Source organism: Ornithodoros turicata, chromosome 6, assembly GCF_037126465.1.
Source record: "Ornithodoros turicata isolate Travis chromosome 6, ASM3712646v1, whole genome shotgun sequence".
In the NCBI taxonomy this organism is placed as follows: Eukaryota; Metazoa; Arthropoda; class Arachnida; order Ixodida; family Argasidae; genus Ornithodoros; species Ornithodoros turicata.
The window spans coordinates 30,600,878-30,621,375 of NC_088206.1; the positions used below are offsets into that span (position 1 = coordinate 30,600,878).

The 20,498-nt window shown below is 45.2% G+C and overlaps 1 protein-coding gene across 1 annotated transcript in view; it reads left to right on the plus strand.

Annotated features, from left to right (window-relative positions):
- The window catches only part of LOC135396504 (uncharacterized), a 140,564-nt gene that overhangs the window by 59,435 nt on the left and 60,631 nt on the right, over positions 1–20,498 (plus strand). The window contains exons 9-10 of the mRNA XM_064627517.1: positions 13,522–13,645; positions 15,037–15,197. Coding sequence (XP_064483587.1) covers positions 13,522–13,645; positions 15,037–15,197 — 285 coding nt within the window. The remainder of the gene's footprint in view (positions 1–13,521; positions 13,646–15,036; positions 15,198–20,498) is intronic.

The window sequence follows — 20,498 nt, forward strand, 5'->3', positions numbered from 1 at the left end:
CGCTAACCACTGAGCCACGCGAGCTGGTCCAAATGGCTTCGCGTTTTCACCATAATGTTGTGGCCCATCTGCGAATGCCCCCTTAAAGGGACCATGAAAGGATATTTGACAAACCCACAATCATTTTTAATTTGTTCCTCAGTACTAAAGCATTGACTCTGTGAAACATGAAGTTGAAAATCGTTCAAATAGCGAAGATATTCTATATTAACCACGGGCGTGAACGGCAGCTGCTACGGCCCGCCTCTGAGGCGAACTGGCCGTGACATCATACACAGAACATGTTGCCGATTCGTGGGCGGGCTTTTGCGAACAAACTGCAAAATTTGCAAACAAGCTTGCATACTTCGCCATGAAATATGTTTTAATTTGACCTGGAGGTAAGATTGTATCTAGCCGTTGACACAGAATCCTACGAAAAATGTAATATAGCCGTTGAGTGTCAGCATGGCTACCGGAGCACTTTTTCCTCTTTGAACTTCTTCTTCGTCAGAACATACCTCCGTCGGTGACATTTTACAAGCTGCTGAGTACCGAATGATCCATAGAGGCTGTGTGTGTCGCATGATCTCTTCCTCCATTACTGACAATTTGCATTTCGCCATATTTCAAGTGATTTCGACGGCACATATACGACGTTGTTGTTGTCAAAACCGAAACTATGCACCCACATGGTGCCGCGGGGTGTGTCTTCCTCGTCGTTGACAGTTGGCTAAGAGAATTGGATGCCGATGACGTAAGCACGCTTCAAAGGCATATATTCAGCGGTCACGCCCCGCTATTTTTGTTCGATAACTGCGCCCCCGTTGTACTGAATACGGTTAAAAGTCGATGTGTGTACGATAGTGAGGGATCATGAGAAAGGTTTCCTGCAGAGTACTCGGAATTCGCGAAAATCATTTCATGGTCACGTGCTGCTTGTCACGTGCTTGCTCCAATCTTTTCTTTCTGTCATGTGCAGAGACATAGTGTCGTAGCATATTGGAAGACAAGGTTTTCAACAAAGTAACTCGGACCTCCTTGTCAGAAACCCGAAACCTGTGGTATTTTATCGCCTTTAAAGGGATAGTCGCATCCGGAAGCGTGTTCCTGAACTGTTATGGTCATGTTCCCTGTCGTTCATAATGTACGCCGGCAAATTTTCTCCGCACAAATCTACTTGGTTGACTCAGAAACGATTTTTAAATGTTCGCGCTTTCGGCGCGCACGGCAATCCCCGCAAGGCGCCGACACTGGATGACGTCACCGGGATAAACCAACCATCAGGAGGCGCTCCTTCCCGCCGGAGTTGTGTGTGTGTCTGAGCGTGCGTCTGACCCTTTTTCTTGTTGTCTTTTCGCGTTTGCTTTGAAGTACTTTGAACCACAGCGTGTGCCCTAGGATTTCACGCCGTTGACGTGCGATTTCACAGCCAGGCAACCGGTGTTACGTGCCCGGGTGCACAAAGACATATACCTCGAATCCCGAGCTTACATTTCACCGACCTCGCAATGGCGAGACGAAACAAGAGTGGGAGGCAGCGATCGCCAGCCACTACTGTGGTGTGGCCCAAGGATTGTATGTTTCACGCGTCTGTTCCTGTCATTTCGCTGACGACGCCTATTTTGATGAAGATGTATTGCAAGTTCGGCTCGTGCTACGGCAGAAACGGAAACGAATATTTCTAGAATACATCGTAGAGAAGAAAATTGTGGAGACCCTTCGTCACTCTTTTTATTATTGTTCTGTTCGAATACAAATTTCTTACACAGTGAACCTGAACTACGCTTTCGCGCATTAATTAACGCACATTAATAGTAAGTTTTATTACACCGTACGCTATCGCCTTTGCGTACGTAAGGGATAGCGTTGGTGGTTCTGCGCACGTGCAGAGCATAAAGAGTGCTTTGCGCATTGCGCAGAACCACCGCGCTATCCCTTACGTACGCAAAAGCGACAACGTACTATATACTAAAACTCACTATTACCTGAACTTAGAACACACGTCTTTGGACTCCTGTCATTCTCAACTCTTCTTTGCCAGCGCTGGCTAACATTATAGAATTCACGTTAAGCCGCCAACAGACGATACAAAAATTCGCGGACTAGTCCTAAGTTTAGGGAACCTTTGATGAAACAGAGCCACACTTTGTCATCAAATCAAATCAAATCAAATCTTTATTTCAATGTAACAGTGCGGAGACTCGGGGCAAAAAGCTGCTCGGGGCAGCTTGACGAGGTCCCGAGCTCCTACAGTTGGCAGTGGCATTGAGATGCGTCTGAATATTAATACTAAACGCACATCATCTGAAAGCCCAACATAAGGCATCTACACTCTGATAGCAAAAAAAGAAACAATAACAATGATAGGGTTACAGAACAGCAACAGCGAGAACAGAAACACAAGCTGGTATTAACTCTTTTCGATGATTTACAACGATAAAAAGCAGGACACAGCAAAGCAGAGCAAAGCACACAACAAGCATTAAGACTGAAAGATGTCGCGAAGCTGCTTCCTACCATAGGTTACGAGACCAGGATAACATGAGAGTAAAAGCGGCATTTGATAAGCAACCCTCTGGTCCCCATAGGTCGTCCTGGAAAAAGGGATATCCCATTCGTACACCGTACGAAAGTTATATGTAGGCGTGGGCCTTCTCAATCTTAATATGTTAAGAAAACTCATGTTATTTGATTTGATGGCATGTTGGTAGGTTACCATGAGCTTATATTTTTATAGATCTTGCACTGGGAAAATGTTCAGTTTTAAGTAGACACCTTTCAGGTCAGATAACATAGGTAAGTCAACAATACCTCGAATAGCCTTTTTCTGAATTATTGACAGAGACTGCAAATTAGCCTGTGTAGTAGTTCCCCATATAAGGCAACAGTAGTTCAGATGAGATTGCAGTAACGAATTGTAGATTATTAGCTTTGCATGCCGAGGCAGGACATAGCGATTTCTATCGATAAACCCTGCTATTTTAGCAATTTTTGATTTCAAAACGGCTATATGTTCATCCCAAGTTAAATATTCATTAAAGTCCAAGTAGCGTGATACCTGACATGATCTCAATTGGGTCAGATTTGATTTTTATATCAACATAGGACGGAACCTGCTTATTTCTGGGTCTAAATACAACAGCTTTCGTTTTACTTGTATTGATTTTCAATTTATTCATATCTGTCCATTGACCCAGAGAATCAAGATCGCTGTTTGCCTTCTTTGCTAAATCAGCAAGATCTGTCCCAGAGAATAACAAGGTGATGTCGTCTGCGTACATAATTACTTCTGCGTGTTTGCATGAGTCTATAATGTCGTTAATATAGACATTAAATAAAAGAGGTCCTAAAACACTGCCCTGTGGCACTCCGGAGACGATACTCGACAGGTCAGAGCTTACCGGGCCTAAAGTAACCATTTGCTTCCTGCCAGACATGTAAGATTTAAATAACTCCCATGGAGTTCCACGGACACCATAGCTGTATAACTTTCGCAGTAATAATTGATGGTCTAACGTATCGAAGGCCTTGCTAAGGTCGATGAATACACCCAAAGCGATGAACTTGTCCTCGAAATCTTGAAGTATTTTTTCCTTGACCCTGAGGAGGGCAAGTTCAATTGATCCAAGTTTTCTAAAACGGAACTGGGAATCAGTAAGCAGATTATGTTGATCCAGAAATGAAGAGAGTTGTTTATGTAAAATATGCTCGAAGTTTCTTGCAAATATTGGTAGTACCGAGATAGGCCTATAATTAGTCATATAGTTTTTATCGCTCCCTTTATGAATGGCAACTACCTTGGCTAACTTCATGTTACCTGGAAATTCACCTCTTGCGATAGCAAGATTGTATATGTGGGAGAGTAGCGGCGCAATAATGTCGGCGACATATTTTATTGGTATAATCTGAAGTCCAAACGCGTCCGCACTCCTGGAGTTTTTCATTTTTAGGAAGGTTGGAACTACTTCACCAGAGCATGTAGGTGATAGGAAAAATGAGCTCGAGCAAATATTAGGCTGCAGTGTTGGTCTGCTTTGTTCGTTAGAGGTACTTCCAACACTGCAGAAAAAGGTATTAAACTAGTTGCTTTCCGTTTATTGTCCGTCCGTCGATGTTCATCTCCAGAGTATACCATCGCGTCTGGGTGTGCGATTCATGACCTCATTAAGATTTCTCCAGATTATACGCGAGTCACGTCCGGTGTTGGTATTAAATAGGGTGTGATAATATTCTGATTTAGCTTGTCTCATTTCCTTGTTTACAACATTTCGATACTGCTTGAACGCTTTGTAATCAGCCGGAAGCCGACTACGTAGAAAGTAAAGTTAGTTGCGTTTCCGCAACATGCGTAGGTGTGCTCTCGTAATCCACGGCTTACGCGAACGTTTATTTTGCATCCTCGTGCAGTATGGAAAGTTATCGTTGTAGAGCTTAATAATCACGTCAAGAAACCTGTCGTATACAGGAGAGACTTCATACCCCTCGTATACAAAGTCCCAGTTTGTATTAGCAACTGAATTACGGAAAGTCTCCAGCTTCTGACTGGTTATCGGCTGATAGCTGATTTTGCGTCCTGACCACCCTCGGACGTTCACAGTTTTAGTATCGGCAATCATAAATATGGGCGAATGATCTCCGAGATCAGCAGCAATGACACCAGCCTTTACATCAGATTTTCCTACGTTCGTGACAAACAGATCGATAAGGGTGGATGAGACGTCGGTGACCCTTGTTGGGTATGAGATTACATTTATACAACAATTGGACTCGAAGAGTCGACTTAACTTTTGTTCTGATATATCGGACACCAAGACATTGATATTAAAGTCTCCTCCCATAAACAGGAAACCGCCATTCACATTCACAAACGACAGATAATCGTCCAACTTGGACAGAAAAGAAGTGATACATCCTTAAGGCGGACGGTAAAGCGCCGAAAAGAAGTATGTTACCGGAGTTTACAGTAATGATCTCAATGTCAGAGTTCGTTACCGTGTATTCAGGAACTATATGACATTTCAGGTTAGACCTAGTTAAAATAGAAACTCCGCCACCTCGTTTGCCTTCCCTGTCCAAGTAAAATGAGTCATACCCTTCTAAGTGAAAATAATCATGTTCATTTGTACACCAGGTTTCTGAAAACATTACACAGTCGAAAGCGAAGCCGAAGCTATGAAGTAGTAATTCTATCTGGTCGTGTTTATTCACAAGGGATTGTGTATTAATGAAAACATGTTAACTCGCGTTTGCCTTGCACGATTCGCTTCAGAGACGATGGCAATATAGGCGAGATCACTGACATTCAGATTCACACAATGTAAAAAAAAAAAATTAACAAGAACTGTAAAGGTATACAAAATGCACGTCACATCGCTCAGAGTATGTTGTCGATGTCTTCGTTACATTGAATCGGAAGAACAGGGCTGTTATCATTTTTTCGTACGTAGATTTTCCCATGCCGTATCCAGCTAAACATCCAGTTTTTCTCTTTTCTCTTGGCCACTGTTTTGCCCATCAAAACTTTTAGGGCAGGACAAAGGTGCTCGTTGATGTAGATGTGCCCATTGGATGTCATTCCAAGATCTGCACCCGATAATTTCATTTTCCGGGCCTTATATAAGACAACGTCTCGCTTTGATCTTCGCTCGAACTGAACAATTATGTTCGGCACTGTGTTCTTGTTAGAGCGGGAAGGTACTCTATGGCAGACAGCGATATCTCCGGGATATATTTCCTCATCTATTAGGTCGCCAATACGCTGAACTATATTTTGTAATACCTCATCAGGTTGTACCTCAATGCCCTTGATTTCAATGTTTGCATTTCGCGAGTATTGCTGACCTTGTATTATCTGCATGTCATGCTGCCCTAACTGCGTCTTGAGTGTTTTCAACTCATCTTTCAACTGTTGATTTTCAACTTTTATCATCTCAAGGTCAGCCAAAGCAGAATCCATGCGTTCCTTCATACTCACAACCGTTGTCTGCACATTTTCAAGGGTTGTTTTTAGTTCGCGTACCTCCTGCCGTACTTCTCGCTCAAGAGTTTCTTTTAGGTCTTTGCCATTCTTTCCTTAATTCCTTTCTCAGCTCATCAGTTATTCTTGAAATATCCTTATGACAGAGAGTAACTTCTTTTGCCATTTGGCACAGCGCAGTGCAGAGAAATGGACAAATAATACACCAACTATGTCACAGTGGCAGTGGCAGCGACAAGCAAGGAGTTGAGCTGACAATGAAAAAAGACATACACACACATGTAACGATATTGCAGTGATTAGTGTTCCGTCACACACCAAGTATAGCCTGCCAGCCGCCACTGCCAAATGATTGGGCCGATGTGCGCTGTCTTCTTTAGCAGCTGCTGCGACGTGACGTGACGGTTATGTGACTACCAGAAAGCAGTTCTGCAGGTAGGCGACATCCCTCGTGCCGAGTGGTAATTGATAAGCGGTGAAACGGCGATGTGAGCTGTAACGATATTGCAGTGATTAGTGTTCCGTCACACACCAAGTAGCCTGCCAGCCGCCACTGCCAAAATCGTGGATCAGACCCTGCTTTACGCCCGCCAATCACCGCGTTCCACACTCTATGAGTTGAAGTTCAGACTTCTGGGCAACGGTACAGCAACGGAAAAGCTTGGTAAAAAATTTCAGCGCTGATTCATCACATTTCCCCTCTGCGTTCGGCATGTGCGCTCGTGCAGTCTCCCCAGGCTTTGTTTGTCTGCTGTAGGCTGCCCCGTACTCGATATCTATCATATCGATAGATATCGAGATCGTTTACAAATCTGGTGTACCAATTCCCTTTCTCGTCTGCCCGCGCCTCTTTCCATCGTCTTTTGTTTCCTCACGTCGTGCTTATCTTTTAAGTTGTGTCGCGACGCAAACCCCAATTATTATTATTATTATTATCTTTTAAATTGGCTCGCTTACATGTCGTTCTGCTATCAGGTAAAATTGGCATCAGAGGAGGTGCCCCTGAATTCTGGTCATGAGACTTTTCTATTCCAAGTACCGGCTATTCCCTTAAAGGTCAGCTACACCGATTTCCCGATGTGTTAAAACGGTTGTGATATTCAGAACGAGCACATCCAACTGCCCCCGAAACGCACCTTCGTTTCTCAATTTTGTCTTCCTATTACGAGAATTAATTAATCAAGGGAACCAAAACAAGCCATAGGCGCAGCCATTTTTGTGACGTAGATGGGAAAAAACTGCTCCATCTACGTAGATAGACAATCGTGCTTCTGATTGGATGATAGCTGAGGCTTTCTCCGACTTCCCTGGTGTCTTCTCCCGATTGCGAGGAAATCCAGTTATGGCCGCCTGCTACGATGAGCTTTTCGTCCGAGGTAATCCCGATAACTATTGTACGATGGAAACAGCAACTGCGAACTCACCTCAACAGCATTTTCGGCGTGAAATTGTGATTATGTGCTCGAGAACTTCGCAGCTCAACCGTTCAGCTGCCATTCACGTCGAGCCGTTTGCTGCTTTTACTGCAAGTGCAGGAATGGGAGCGATTGAGCAACAACGTGAGACTTTGTGGTCGTTTGAGCATATACCTGCAGAGGACTGGTCTTCAAAGAAAGAAGACCGTATTTCTGCTCATGCACATCGTGCGATTACAAGGCTTGTTACACGAGATACATATATTGTACTGCATCATAGCGTGACCACAATGAACGACGTAGGAATGTATCGTGACCATTCGAACTGCATTCGTTCAACCATTCGTGGGTTATATGAAAGTGGTCATTAGAGTTGTCCCGCACAAAAAGTGTTGGATGCAGTTTTGTAGTGTGTTGTTTATCTCGTAGAGCGCATCGCGGCATACAGATCGAGAGCCCTTATACGTATTTTTTGCATGTTTACTTGAGTGTGGGCATCGTTCTATACCACACAGGCCATATTTCATTCATAATAGTTTCGCAAATAAACACGTACGGGTCGATCTCATACTGCTTTTGAGTTACACATAGTGTCTTCAGATCAGGGTATATATATCCTATTTGCTGGGCCCAACAGATTTTATTAAGGGTAGTGCTCCTTTTCCCACTTCTTGAACCATGCTAACATTGCCAGAATGAGGAACATTACACTGTGCTGTGTATTCCACACTCAGTTGTCTCGCGACGTAAACCCCCAATTATTATATTGTGTACTCCACATGTTCAACCAGGCAGCACTTCCCATGCCCTATTTTTTTTTTTTTTTTGAACATGTGCTTAAAATTGCACAACTGCCACTCGAGTAACCTTGCCACAAAATTAGCCAGTGACAAAAAGTATATGCACTTTATCACAAATTTAATAACCTTGGTGGAAATGGTTGATGCTGTCCTCTGCCTTGTACGGTGCACTTCGTAGCAAAATACACAGAGTCCAAATGTTTTCCTTTTTCACAAATGCCCTGTCAAAGCTGAAAGACCCTTATCAAAATGGGGAAGCCCGGGCTTGCTTGTCCAGAGAAACAAATATATAACTGCAGCGCTCAACGTAAATAACTGCATGCACAGGAACTAAGGATGGTGATGCCGAGGACCTAATATTACTAGGTTAAAAGGAACAAAGGAGAAAACACCACTGCGGGTATTAATGTTGCTTGAAAAGTATTGCACCACGAAATTTGCGAGAGTCAGTTGGTGTATTTAGTAATGTTGGTCGCCTCCTCCACCACTTTTTAATGAGGTTCACTTGCGTTGCTACCAACCAGGACCTAAGCCTGAGCTATGATCTGATAATAATAATAGTATCTACCTATGACCTATATGGACACTAGTTTCGTCTAGGTTTCACACCTGGCTTCTAGTGAGATTCGAAGCTGCTCTGTAGAGCTGACAGGAGACTTGCAGGGTAGAGAATTTTGTTAATTTATATTTTCCAAAGAACACGTAAAAAACAATGTGCTGTACCAACTGTATTCAAAGAAATACAAATATACTTTGTCTTAGCTATGTGCATGTTAGCAAATTACAGTTGATCGATGACACACAATGGGCATCAAGGGTGAGAACACAAGAATACTACCACCGTAGGCTCCTGAAATTCTAAGTCACCACTTGTCAGACAGCAATGACCACGCACAGCCTAAGGATCATATTGAGCTCCTTCCATTATTGTTTATTCTTTTTATTCACAGCACGTTGACTGCCATCCAGTTCATGAAAGTGACCTTTATCGCTGAAACAACGGTTCAACAGTAAGCGAGCTGGTGATAGTGTCCATGATGGCGAGACCTGAAGGGGAGATACAAGAAGGGACATACGCACACTATGCTGAGACATTGTGTATGTCCGTTCCTATCCCTCGCCTCATGGATTTTCGCTATGGACCTTCATGATGTTTCCTTCCGGAAACTTTACATATTTTTATGTAGAATTGTGACGGTACAGCCAGGCGCTGTTAGCAAATCACACAGTACTTTTCTTGAAACAAGAATCCATAGAAGGTACACAGTCATCTTCAGCATTGCACACATCTATGGGACACGTTAATCACTTTTTAATGTCACAGGCATGTCATGGAGGCCGGCACATGATTATTAGTGTTGAACAAACAACTATGTGTCATATTTTAGGCAGAAAAAGCAGTTTTGTCACCTGTATGTTGAGACAGATGTATCTCTACATACTTTGCCATGATACAAATATATGAAGCGACAAATGTACTCTCTACTTTATTATGGTTATTAGTCAACACTGCCAGGAATGCGGGAACACAGTCTTGTACCACCTACAATCTTCAAAATGACCTTCACACACGACACATTGTAGGTCAAGATGATGTCCTCTCCCTCCCCATTGAGTGAAAACGTTTTCCTACTACTTTGCATAAGGGGAAGTTAGTACAAGAAACGCACACATTCCTTTTTTGAGCAAATCAGTATTCAGAGCGTTTCCATACTGTGGTGGGCCTGCAGTGCATTACGTGGTACAGCACACACTGTAAAAAATTTCACCGTAGAACATGTCCCCCGTTCTAATGACAGTCTTCTCTAGTTTTTCAAACTGCCATTTCCCATAGTGCTTTATGGTATGACACAGTGTTTCCCATTTTTACTGTAGTTTACCGGCTATAACAGAAAAAGATACCATTGTTTCCGATCACAGGACGCAAGCCATAAGTGCTATACGGCAACAGTACATGCTGCTGTCTAGCAGTTGTTCGTGTTTGGACAAGGTATGGTGGATACAGGGTAAATTCCATGGTTAAAATATCCAAACGTGAACAACTGTTAGATTACATGATGTAGAATGCAGTATAGTACAGTAAAACCTCCAAAGTCGGACACCTCCCTACCTCGGACAACTCCCCATGTCGGACAAGATTTCATTGCACGGGCAGGCTCCCATTGAAACTACATGAGCACGGACACTCCCTTATCCTGGAAGTAGGACAGGGTTTTCTGTGCTAAGTCGGACAAAACCCTGGCAAAATTACCTCAATCTCGGCCCATGTTTGCACCAAAAAGACCCAAAATGAGCCAGTGGCCTTGACTTTCGCCCCTTTTTCCCCCTATACTGGTCTCAGCATTTTGTTTAGTTTTTAGAGTCCAGAAACAAGTGCTGTCAGTCTACATTATAATTCTTTGTGGGAGCACTTGTCTTCGGTTTGTCTAGAGCCTTTAAACGCGCACTGCACCAAAGCAATGAAAAGCGGGCTGACGCTTCAGAGACAAGTCCTCGCTGCTCGAAAAGCTCCAGAGGTACCGCCATTGAGTGTAATCTGAACGGAATTGAGTCTACCAAAATCAGTAATAATTATCAGTGAAGAGTGGGTAGAGGTACCACTACCACGAGGTACCACGACTAGGCACCACCACCAGGTACCACTAAGGACCATAAATTGAAGAAGGGGGACATTTCTGGCAACACAGCTGTGATCTTTTCGATTTTTTGTTTCCCTCATATTCTGTAACTCTGACACCTCTATAAGTAGGACACGCTTCGGCTGCACCGCGGGTGTCCAACATTGGAAGGTTTCACTGTATTTATGCCCCGTGTCATGTGACCAAAAAACAATATGTGCTTTTGCTGCACCCCACAGGCGAAATGAGCTGCATGTGAGGATAACAACATGAAACCCGAGGCACGGAGGAAAAGGCATTACTTTACGATCCCTGTGTCAGTTCTTTCATGTTGTAATTGCGTACCAGCTCGCCTGTACCTGAGAATAGGTTTGATGCATTATACACGCACCTCAGACATGCAGTGTGTGGTGTGTTGTGATAGTTATACCACTGCCAAATGAAAAATAATGCTCCAGGTGGACTGTTTCGGTACAATCTTGAACTAAGCATACCAAGGGGTAGGGCATCTGCGTAACAGGTTTACCTGGAAGTAAGAATGTAAATGTTAGCTGAAGTCATTGAATAATTAACATTATCAATATACTGCTGCAGGTCATACCAACAATAGCACTCAAGATGCTCCGATATGTTCTGCAGGAATGTCTCTGTACTCATAATATCAGTACAGCAGCTACAGAAAGGCATAAAACAAGTTTTTGTATACATGATACCACTTGAATGCAACACAAGCTTCTGCTGCATTGCCAGAACACAACAGCGGACAGACTTACCTTACTTCACCTGAGAAAAAGAATGTACTGTTGCACACATGATGCTGTTTGAATGTAATCCTGAAACGTCTCGAAAAACATAATTTATGATCGAAACACATCAACTGGAAGATTTCGATTTACCTTACTCAAAACTAAGAAAAGGTATGTGCTGTTGCACACATGAAACTGCTTATACTGCCCTTGAGGGCTCTCGAAGAACACCTTATTTGTGACCAAAATACAACAGCTGAGCCAACATTTTAATTTATACCTTACTCAAAATACACCAGATGTGCTGCCGAACGATGATACTGCTTTAATGTACTCTGAAAGCGCTGGAGTAAGAACACCAACACCTCAGGCATGGTTGCTCTAAGCTAGCGAGCAACAGCAAGGGTATACGAACACAAGAAGTCGAGCACAGGTGATGCAATGCACTTGATTCATCAGAAAATGAAATGTCTCAGTACCAGGTGTGACTGTTCCGTCAACAAAAACAGATGAAGTTTCAAGGGGCGTCAGGTTGGCACTGGTGACAGCATTGAGCTTGAAACCCAGACGGTGATAGTTGAGACGTGGAGTGCAAGCTTTTCGGTGGTGCCAGAATGCCTGCGAAATCATTTAACAAATAAGGCAATTCCAAATCTGTGCTGAGAATACAGCCGCTGGGGCCCAATCTGTAAAGGATGAAGCAGTAACTGACAGATAGCGTATTTTCCTTTCCTATGTGATGGCATTTGCAGCGCATGACTGACTTGTCTAACATTATGCGTCTTACCTTTATCTCCTGCTGCTGGTTGGCACAGCATCCCGGACGAGACATCTTCGGCTTCGTGTGAAACAAGTTGCGCATTGCATCCGTAACATTCGTATGAGCGAAATGAACAGATCGAATCGCTGCTTTCGAAGGTGGCACGCAGTCGGAGTTGTAACTGATTGTTGCAGTCAATAGCTTTTTCTTTCGCCTTTCGGAAAGTTGTGGTTTGAAACATTGGAACTGCATGATGAACTGTTCTTGCAGACGGGGGCAAAACGCTCACGCATTCTCGGCACGCAGCACAGAACACGAAACACACCAGGAAGTCTGTACTGGCCTAGCAAATACTTTGCAGTCGAAGGAAGCAAAACTCGCGTTCCTCGTGGGTTCAGTGAAGTCCAGAAATATACTGGCTCCCTAATAGCGAACTGTTTATCACTTCCCCAATGTCAATCTGCGCAGCACACGGCTCTGCAGAAGAAACTGGCCGGCTTGGCGGAAGAAACCAAGCCAAATGTCATGCCAAGCCGGAGCACGGGCAGTCCACGAATGTGTCGTCGACACAGGGTTTGCGGGCCACAAGACGAAATGTCAGTAAAACTAAAAATTCACTTTTTCGGAAAACCGCGAGGAGTTTGGAATAACTATTTTGCACACATAATCAGTGTTCCCTTATGAACACATCGTGTGAGTACCATTCCATTCTGTAACACTCGAAAATCGGCGTAGCTGAGCTTTAACACTACCTTGAGGAACTGCAATGCAAAATATTGACGCGCCTTTGAAAAGCGAGTATTTCCTGAGGAAATTAGTACGCAAGAGTACGCACAGCGGTGATCTTTCCCAGCTCTTTCTGGCGTGTTGTGATGTGAGGATGAGCCGAGCTGCCGAGAATACTCCGCTACAGTTAACTGCTCTGCTTCAGTGCAGTGCCAAATACAACCGCAAAAAAAAAAAAAAAGAAAAAAAACTGCTTGCTACATTATTTGGTGACTGAGACTGGCAGAAGAGGAAATAAACTTTTCTGTCCTGCGAGACTGAGAACTCTCTTGCGCACCAGGATTGCGCGATGCACTTTACCTATTTCTGCGAATATGTGTCCCAGGAGTTGTAATCCTAGTTTCGGCTCCTCCTGGCATAATTTTTGTTGGAGCCCTTCCATGTACGTTCAAGCTTTGCTTCACCCTCCACAAAACAACACATGCTTCTCCCCGCAGATTGTCAACGACCCGGTCTCGAAGCATTTCAGCATGACCTATTCTCCCTGGGACACAGCAGCTGCTCCGAAGAGTCAACTCATTCCTGGAGAAGAGTACCAGGAGATCTTCGATACCGCCAACGGTTGGTTCGTCTCTCATTACAAACTGCGACCAAGCGGTTGCGGCAGTCATCGTTCTGATGTGCCCTCTTATCGGAGTTGTTCCGGAGCTAGTATCAGCCTTAAAGGAGCAGTAAAGTGGTATCTAACATGGCCAGAAACTGCTGTCATCTTGTAAAGCAGTACGTGAAAAGCATTCCCACAAGATATTTTTGTCCAAAGTTGTTTCTCCGCGGCGCAATTAATTTGCAAAATCGCCCACCCACTCTCTCAAATCACCCACTCTGGTGTGACGTTTGTTGTACAGAGCCCCATCAGTCGTTTTTACGAAAAACCGTCTGCTACGAACATTGCGAGCTGTTTCTAGTTGACTTCTATTCTTCATATGATTTATATCACGTTTTATAAAAAAACAAAGCATATATGCAGCCTGACAAAATAAGGTAGCAATCACAAAAGTAATATATCCATGGCTTCTGTGCAATCTCAGAACTCACAGCAGCAGAAAGCAAGCGATGACGGCGGTATTGTGGCGGCACCTGTTAGCCACTGAACCAACTGTGTGGTGAAAACGGTCAGAGAGGCTGCACACTGTCGGAAAGCACTGGGGTATCGCTGTACAACCCACAGTTAATTTCGGGCTGCACCACTCGTTCTTCCCGTGGTGTCAGCTGTCCCAAAAAATCGTGGTCGTGTCGTTGCAACCTTCAAACCCTCCGTTTCGGACATCGCGCAGCGGGAGAACGCATGGCGTCTTCGAAGCGGTAGCAGACGTTCCGGCCTGCGCGGTGTTGCTCACCTCGATCATGTGATCCCAGGTCCAATGAAGAGCGTCCCTACCGCTCGCGTCACATAGTGACGCGTGTGGCGGCGCTCATCATGTGTCTATCGTGAAGGCGAAGGAGGGTGTTTCGCGCACGGAGGGGTTCAGGGGGCTATTGCAGGCGTCCCAATTTCGCTACGGTTGCACTAATTGTGGGAAAAGTGTTTTCGGTCGCCTAACATTCTATACCGACCAAAACCAGAAACAAAGTTGTGCGCCACTAGACTGCTCCATTAAGTAGGACAAGCGTAAAGTGCCCCCTGCATCCAGATGCAGTCTCTACAAAATGTTGCACAACAATAGCGAAGGGGAAAATTAGACGTAGAATTCACATATGTGCTCTACGTATTTACAGACATCACAAGTAATTTGTTTTGTTCATAAATGTTCTGCACAGCAATGCCCTGCAGCAAAATTGAATGAAAAAAATCTAATGTCATTTCTATATCCTACAGTGAAATTCCCTCGGCTGCCGCTACATGCCGCTCTTATGAGAGCCCACGGTCTTCCCCTCTCGCACCCCTTCCCCTCTCGCACCCCTTCCCCGGAACAGCTTTACTTCCTTATTAAACAATGTTTGCTTTGCCGTAGGTATTAAGTACCATCTGCAAAAGCAGTTTCCACGCTGCCTCATCTCGAGCGAAAAGACTTCAAGGCCCACTGTCCAGTTGCCCGACAACAGCAGCATGGCAGTGCTAGATTTCCTCCTGCCTACAGCACAGATGTTAAAGGACGCCGTCTACCTTGGACGAGTGAGTGTATCACGTACCCGTCACATACTGGGTGATTTATACGAATACGAAGTGCCCACGCATGCCCTTTATAGACGCTTTTCCACCGAGACAACCGTCGCTCCCTAATGTGTAGAGATTCGCATGCGACATTCCTTTTAGCAGGACCATGTAGCTTTTTAGATGAACAAGAAAAACAATCAGGACCTACATCTTCATTGAGATATTTAACCAGCGAGAGGACGCGAACATAGGGAAACGTTGACAGGGCACCTGCCGGACTTACTACTCAAGTTTAATCACAAGGCCCTTCGCAACCGCACTTGGTGCGCATGTGCCACTAAGTGAAGACAATAATGCCAACGAGAACATGGTGAAGACGTGTGCTTAGCCGGACCGGTTCAAAAACCTGATCTTTTAGGAGCAACGAGTGCTCGCGGACACATTTTTCTGTGTCAAATTGCATGACATGAATGCCTCGTATCGTTTCCTTTTATGTCTTCTTCTCCCTATGGCAAACAGAAAAATATCACCGAAGCTCGGGGATATCACTTTCCTTATGGTGTCTTGGACTGCTCTAAGCCAGAGCGCGCCCTCCTCAGTAGGAATTTTGGCGACCCCTGGGGTCAAAGTAGGTTTTAGCTACCGAATAGCTGTGATGACGTCCTCGTGGGACACCGCTATTCAAGGAAGGTGATGGGAGGCGTTCGACACGGAGCTCGAATTCGCGTGGTATAGTGGCTGTGCGTTGCTGGATTTATATACTGAACAAAAATGTGTAGCGAAAAGCTGAGACGTCGAGGTTGGATTAGAATATACCTCGCTGTTAGTGTTTAAAGCATATAGATTGTTTTCGTTTTTAGAAAGATGCACGTGTTCCAAAATAGTTTAGGATTACTCTTGGGATTCATTTCGATGGATTTGATGCGGCTACCATAGTCACGTGATTGTGAGTGCTTAAAGAGTGTCCTGTGGTGAGCTAATAGTATGTAGTCTGTTATGGAGTTATGAATTGCATTGAATGAGTTTTTGAATTGCTGGTGGTGGAATCTTTTCTTCTTTAGGTAAGATCTGGGGCTCGATCTTCAAGTTGTCGCTATTCTCAAGCTCCGCACAGATTTAGCCCACGCTATCTGCTCCTCGTAACCCGCGTTGCGTTAAATTTCTTGATAACGTGCGCTATCCAACTCCCCGTTTACACGGGACCGCTTAGAGTGACAGTCCGGACCTCCGGAGGGTATTCGGATTGCGACTCCATTCGATTGTGCTCCACACGTATATCCAGCACGTAAAATAGAAACGGTGAAAGCTTCCCCGTTTTAGAGAAAATGAAATAAATCCTATGGTTAACCTATATCCGGTTTCGGTTTCTCCGTGACGTCACTGTTGTTCACGACGTCACAATTGTGCAACACGACACAACAACTCTGAGCGCTTGTTTGAGGTGCAAAGTGAGATTTTCAGGTGAGACTTGACCCAGGTGGGATTGGCGAGTTGTTTAATAATTTATGTTATTCCTAACTTGTAACTTTTTTATGCAGGGGGTTGGTGCTGCAACTCAGAGAGACGCGTCCGACAAACGTTTTTGTACGTAAACGTTTTCTGACAAACGTGGCCTGTGTAGGCCAAATCTGTGACGGAAACGAGGTTAAAACTTAACAACACTTACTTGTCTTTTCAAAAGGCATTGGTACTGCACCGAGCTTTTATCCAGGACGGTGAATACTGGCTACCCCCAACTGTTTTAGGGGTTCGGTCTCCGCAAACCCGAAAAATGACACGCACCGTTATGTTTTCATTTTTGTTCTCACGATGTACTACGCAACACCTATGCTTCATGGCTCAACACCGTCATATATGCAGTAACCAGTCACTGTTAATAAAAAGCACGAATGCCATGTGTATTCGAAGTACGGAAACCAAGAGCGGCGACGGACAAAGAACACACAGCTCGCCGAGATGAGCCGAGCAGACGCCGCAATCGCCGGAAGAGAACGCTCCTGGCGTCACGACTGTCCAAGTGCGGCTTTTAGTCGGGGGCAAAAGATGCAAGTTGAAAATTGCATTACAAATTCTCGGAGCCGAATATAAACGAAATATTTTGCATGGTGGCTCGGAAAGATATAAGGAATCATCTGATGAGGCCTATTTACTTCACATCTGGGGTCCAGACTGTCCCTTTAAAGCGAACCGAACCGGGTGAGCGGTCCCGATGCACTCATGTAAACGCCTCAGACCGCTTCTAAATGCGGCCCAACTTGATCCGCTTCGGAGGAATGAATGGAGTCGGTTCGGTTCGCTTGGAGTGGCCATGTAAACGCCTCGGTACGCACCTCGGTGCCCCTCTCCCTAGGGGGCGCCGCTTGAATTTCTCTGCCTACGTTCTCCTCCTCTCTCACTAGCTTCCATTTGCACCCATCCAGCGCAACATGGAGGAAGGAAACACAGGAGGGCCCTTCCAACTTTTTTTCATTGGGACGGCCGTGCCAGCCAGCCTTCGCATTGCATTCTGGGATGCTCCTGTCTACCGCGTGACCGCTCACGTGACCCCAAGAGCATGCGCATGCCGGCGTCTTGGAGTGATATCCTCATTGTGATGAGCGCCCGCGTGCAGTTTTATTTCTGTGTGCTTGGAGGTTTACTCTTGTATTACAAGACCAGTTATGGTCAGCTGGAAAATCACGGTGGACTAGAAACATTTCGTGGCAGCGATGTTTGTGTGACGACATGGCCACGTTTTGTGCATTTGTTGCTGAAGTGGTAGAGAATGCCATTAATCAAACTTGTAGAACAATGGAGGAAATCAAATGAACCTGCAGCTGTAGCACAGCGCCAGCTCGCAAACGAACGATTCAAGATGGCTCTCTCACACACAGTGGCACGAAACAACCGATAAAGTACATACTTACAAATGAAACTTTGTTCCAGTGACAGAGTTGCTTTCCGTTGAACGACAGCCGCAGCCGTGGCAAGCACACGTTAACAAAACGTTGTTTCCGCACTGGTGCTCACATTTTATATGACTTTGGAGAGGCATAAAAGCACAGAAAGCAACGCGAGCAACAAAGCGTTGCTAAACCGAAACTTGAACGAGGATCACAGGGTGGACAGGAAGTAATGGCGGTTTTGATACGAGCGACCGCCAGAGGGGTCTCATGAAAATCTGTTCGAAACGACCGCTGCTGTAGCGCAAGGTGGGATCAATGTGAGCGAACCGATCCCACATCACGGAGCGCTCCGACTTGGTTCGGTGATCGCGAGAGTACTGCCGTCCAGCCAATCGCTGCCGCTGGTACGTTTGTGTACGTTCTGTGCCAAAGAAAATGGCAGCGCATCAACTAATCGCTTCGAGAAGGCTTAGAAGATCACAGACGTCCGTGGAACAGTTTCGTGACTCCGTCAGTCTCTCTGTGGTACAGATTGCTAGTGTAATTTTGTAGCGACGGGCTGCTGGTACGACCAGGCTCCAACACCTCCGCATAGAGCCCATAGTTTGAGATAATTTACAAAACACTGGGCACACGACCAATGAGAGTGCAACGTTGTAGGAATTATACATAGTCAGTCGGCCAATCAGGAGCCTTAACGTTTGGCTTTCCTTTCGGCCGGTTCAGGCTACCACCAACCTCTACTGGATTTCACGCCTGCCGCCGTTACCCAATATTCAAAATAACTGAAGTTCTTTTGGCTAAAAGAAACATTTATTTGAAACAAAGCACTGATTCCAAGATCTGATACATGGATGAACTGTGAATACAAAGTCCACTGCGTTGTTGACACACTGTAACCAAGTACGAACTTGAAGCAAAACGAACGCACCGTTCATTTCAATACCGAGGCAGTCTCATGAGTGCGTACCATTTTATGATGAGCGTCTTCTTTAGCTGCTTGCAGAACGGAAAGCGCTTGGGTGGCACGTAATCCTGTCTTTGTTGTGAGCCCTCGAAATCCGACGGCGCCCGAACATGTTCTTCACTCTCCAATCCTCCAATCGCTCCAACTCACGTAGCATTCCAGTTCCGGAGTTGATAGACTGTTCGTGTCCAGAAACAGCACAACGCGCGTACAATCACATTGACGCACGAATAACACAGCGAACATATTTCTACAAACTGTCACCGAAACATGGAACACAAGAAGACGCTATGCCGGCCGGGACCGGCTATTTCGAAACTATGCTGAAACGGCCGCCGGGACGCTGCACGTACATGCGCGCGTACAAAATGTGATTTCAAAACATTGTCGACCAATCGGAGCGCGCACACAGTCTCGGCCAATGAGCTTGCAACGTTGTAGATGGGCGCAGTGGTACATATTCTACAGCCGGATCCTCGGGTACCTCAGGAGGACTGGTACGACGGTCCCCGGCATCAACACACCGTAACCTCACAATCGGTGCTACACAACTGGGGACTCATCTCTGCAGTGTGTGTAGTTTGCCGTGTCGTGACGTAAATCTTGAAGACGGTAAAGACTTTATGTCGTGATATGTGTACTACGCCTGCTACGTTGAAACAATCTAGCCGGCTGCCGATAGGGGTTCACAGCTGATCTTCCAAGGTTGGTGCAGTTACGCGATCAGCTGGTGTGACGAAGGTTCTGAACGTACAATGTTTATTTATGATATCCGTCATGTTTGTGGCACCTACGAAATATGGTGTGTGTTTGTGGCAGAAGTGTGATGTGTGTACGACAGCATAAATAAGACGCGAGGCACGTCAACTTTTCTGCAGCTGCGGTCCGGCGAAAGGTCCATCCCAAGACGCGTGAGGTACAGATGGATATTATTTAAAGGGGCACTAAAATGCAAAAACAAGTTCACTTCAAATTACGTTACACGCTATGTTAATTTCGTACTTGTGATCATAATTCAAAACCTTGATTCCGTTACGGAGCTACAATCGAAATTATACCGGACTCTTTCTTGCTTCGGCGTTAAGCAGTGAACGTCGTTTCAGCTCGTGCATCGGTGTTTTTAGCCCATGCTGCGCGTGCAGGCGTGTGCCGTCCCTTGTGTCCCTTCATGTCCCTTTTGTCCATTTGTCCCTTCTATGTTGTTCCAGCCTCAGAACATCATTTCTTTCATGGGGGTGCAGTCCCGTCTCCCGTCCGAGTACCATGATGTAACCTTCATACATGTCTTTTGATAGCTCTGGAGCAGGCGAAACTACTTGAATGGGCATGGGCCTGGCCTTTCGGTATGATTTTTGTAGCTGCTTTGGCCAGCTCATCAGCTCGGTCATTCCCTGAAATTCCCTTATGGCATCCACTGCAGCGATACCGCGGGATAATAATATAAAGCATAGTCATATGTATATATAT